At 65.4% G+C, this 951-nt stretch overlaps 1 protein-coding gene across 1 annotated transcript; it reads right to left on the bottom strand.

The window, feature by feature from the left end:
- Positions 1-6: 6 nt before the first annotated feature.
- Positions 7-946, bottom strand: LOC117800422 (phospholipid phosphatase 6; the record flags this gene model as incomplete). Its single annotated transcript, XM_034652957.1, has 1 exon — positions 7-946. A coding segment is annotated over one exon (849 nt), but the record flags the coding sequence as incomplete, so codon positions are not given.
- Between the last annotated feature and the right edge of the window lie 5 nt (positions 947-951).

The following is a 951-nucleotide window of genomic DNA, read 5'->3' as shown; positions in this document are numbered from 1 at the left end:
TGGAGGGACAAGCAGGATTGCCACTGGTTTATACTGACTGGCTTCATCGCTTGTGGAATCCTTCAGCTCTCCTGGTGCCACAATGAATGAAGTGGTGTCATTGTTGGTTCCACAGTACGAAGAGGACCCGGGCATTGTGCGGTGAAAGCCAGCAATAGTCCACGATGCTGTACTGCGTGTAGCCCAGAAAAAAGCCAAAAGCCACGTCAGTGACATTGTGCCGCCCCAGCATGACCCTGGAGAAGCCCACGATGAAGGCCCATAGGACCACAAGCACCCTCAGCGGAATGGCCAGCACCAAGTGGTTCAGGATGAACCGGGACACCAGGGCGGCCCTGGTGGCATGGCCCGAGGGGAAGGAGTACTTGTCCACTGAGAGGGTGACAAACATGTCCATCTGGTTGTGAGCCGGGCGGCGCCTGCGCACCAGCCCCTTGATCAGGGCCACCAGCAGCAGGTCCAACAGCAGGGCGAAGAGCAGGTTCATGAGCACCTCGCGCCCGGCCCAGCTATCGCTCCTGTACAGGCAGTAGAGGGTGCCCAGGAGCCAGGGGATGCCGTGTCCCGAGATCTCCAGCAGCTTCATAAGGGGCCGCATGCTACCCCAGGACGAGTTCTCCCCGGCGCACACCCCCAGCTTCTTGGACAGCCACAGGTCGATGGCCAGCAGGGAGCGCAAGGCGATGCCCAGGAAGGACGGGTTCAGGTCCAAGCGGTCTTCTTCGGGCAGGGGGCCCGGGGGCGCCTGCGAGGGGCCCGCCCCGGCCAGAGGGAAGGAACCGCGGCGGTGCACCGGGCTCTCGGACGCGCGGAGCCGGGCGCAGGTGGGGTCGGCGCCGGGCGCGCGGCTGCTGAGCAGGGACTGGAACTCGAACCTGCCGCCACCGCCGCCGCCGTGGGCCGGGCTGCCGGGGCCGCTGCTGCTCGAGGCGGAGGCGGCCAGCGTGCGTC

This window comes from Ailuropoda melanoleuca, unplaced genomic scaffold (genome assembly GCF_002007445.2).
Source record: "Ailuropoda melanoleuca isolate Jingjing unplaced genomic scaffold, ASM200744v2 unplaced-scaffold7, whole genome shotgun sequence".
NCBI lineage: Eukaryota > Metazoa > Chordata > Mammalia > Carnivora > Ursidae > Ailuropoda > Ailuropoda melanoleuca.
Note: the sequence above shows the minus strand (reverse complement) of the source record. Positions and strands in the feature narration are given on the sequence as shown.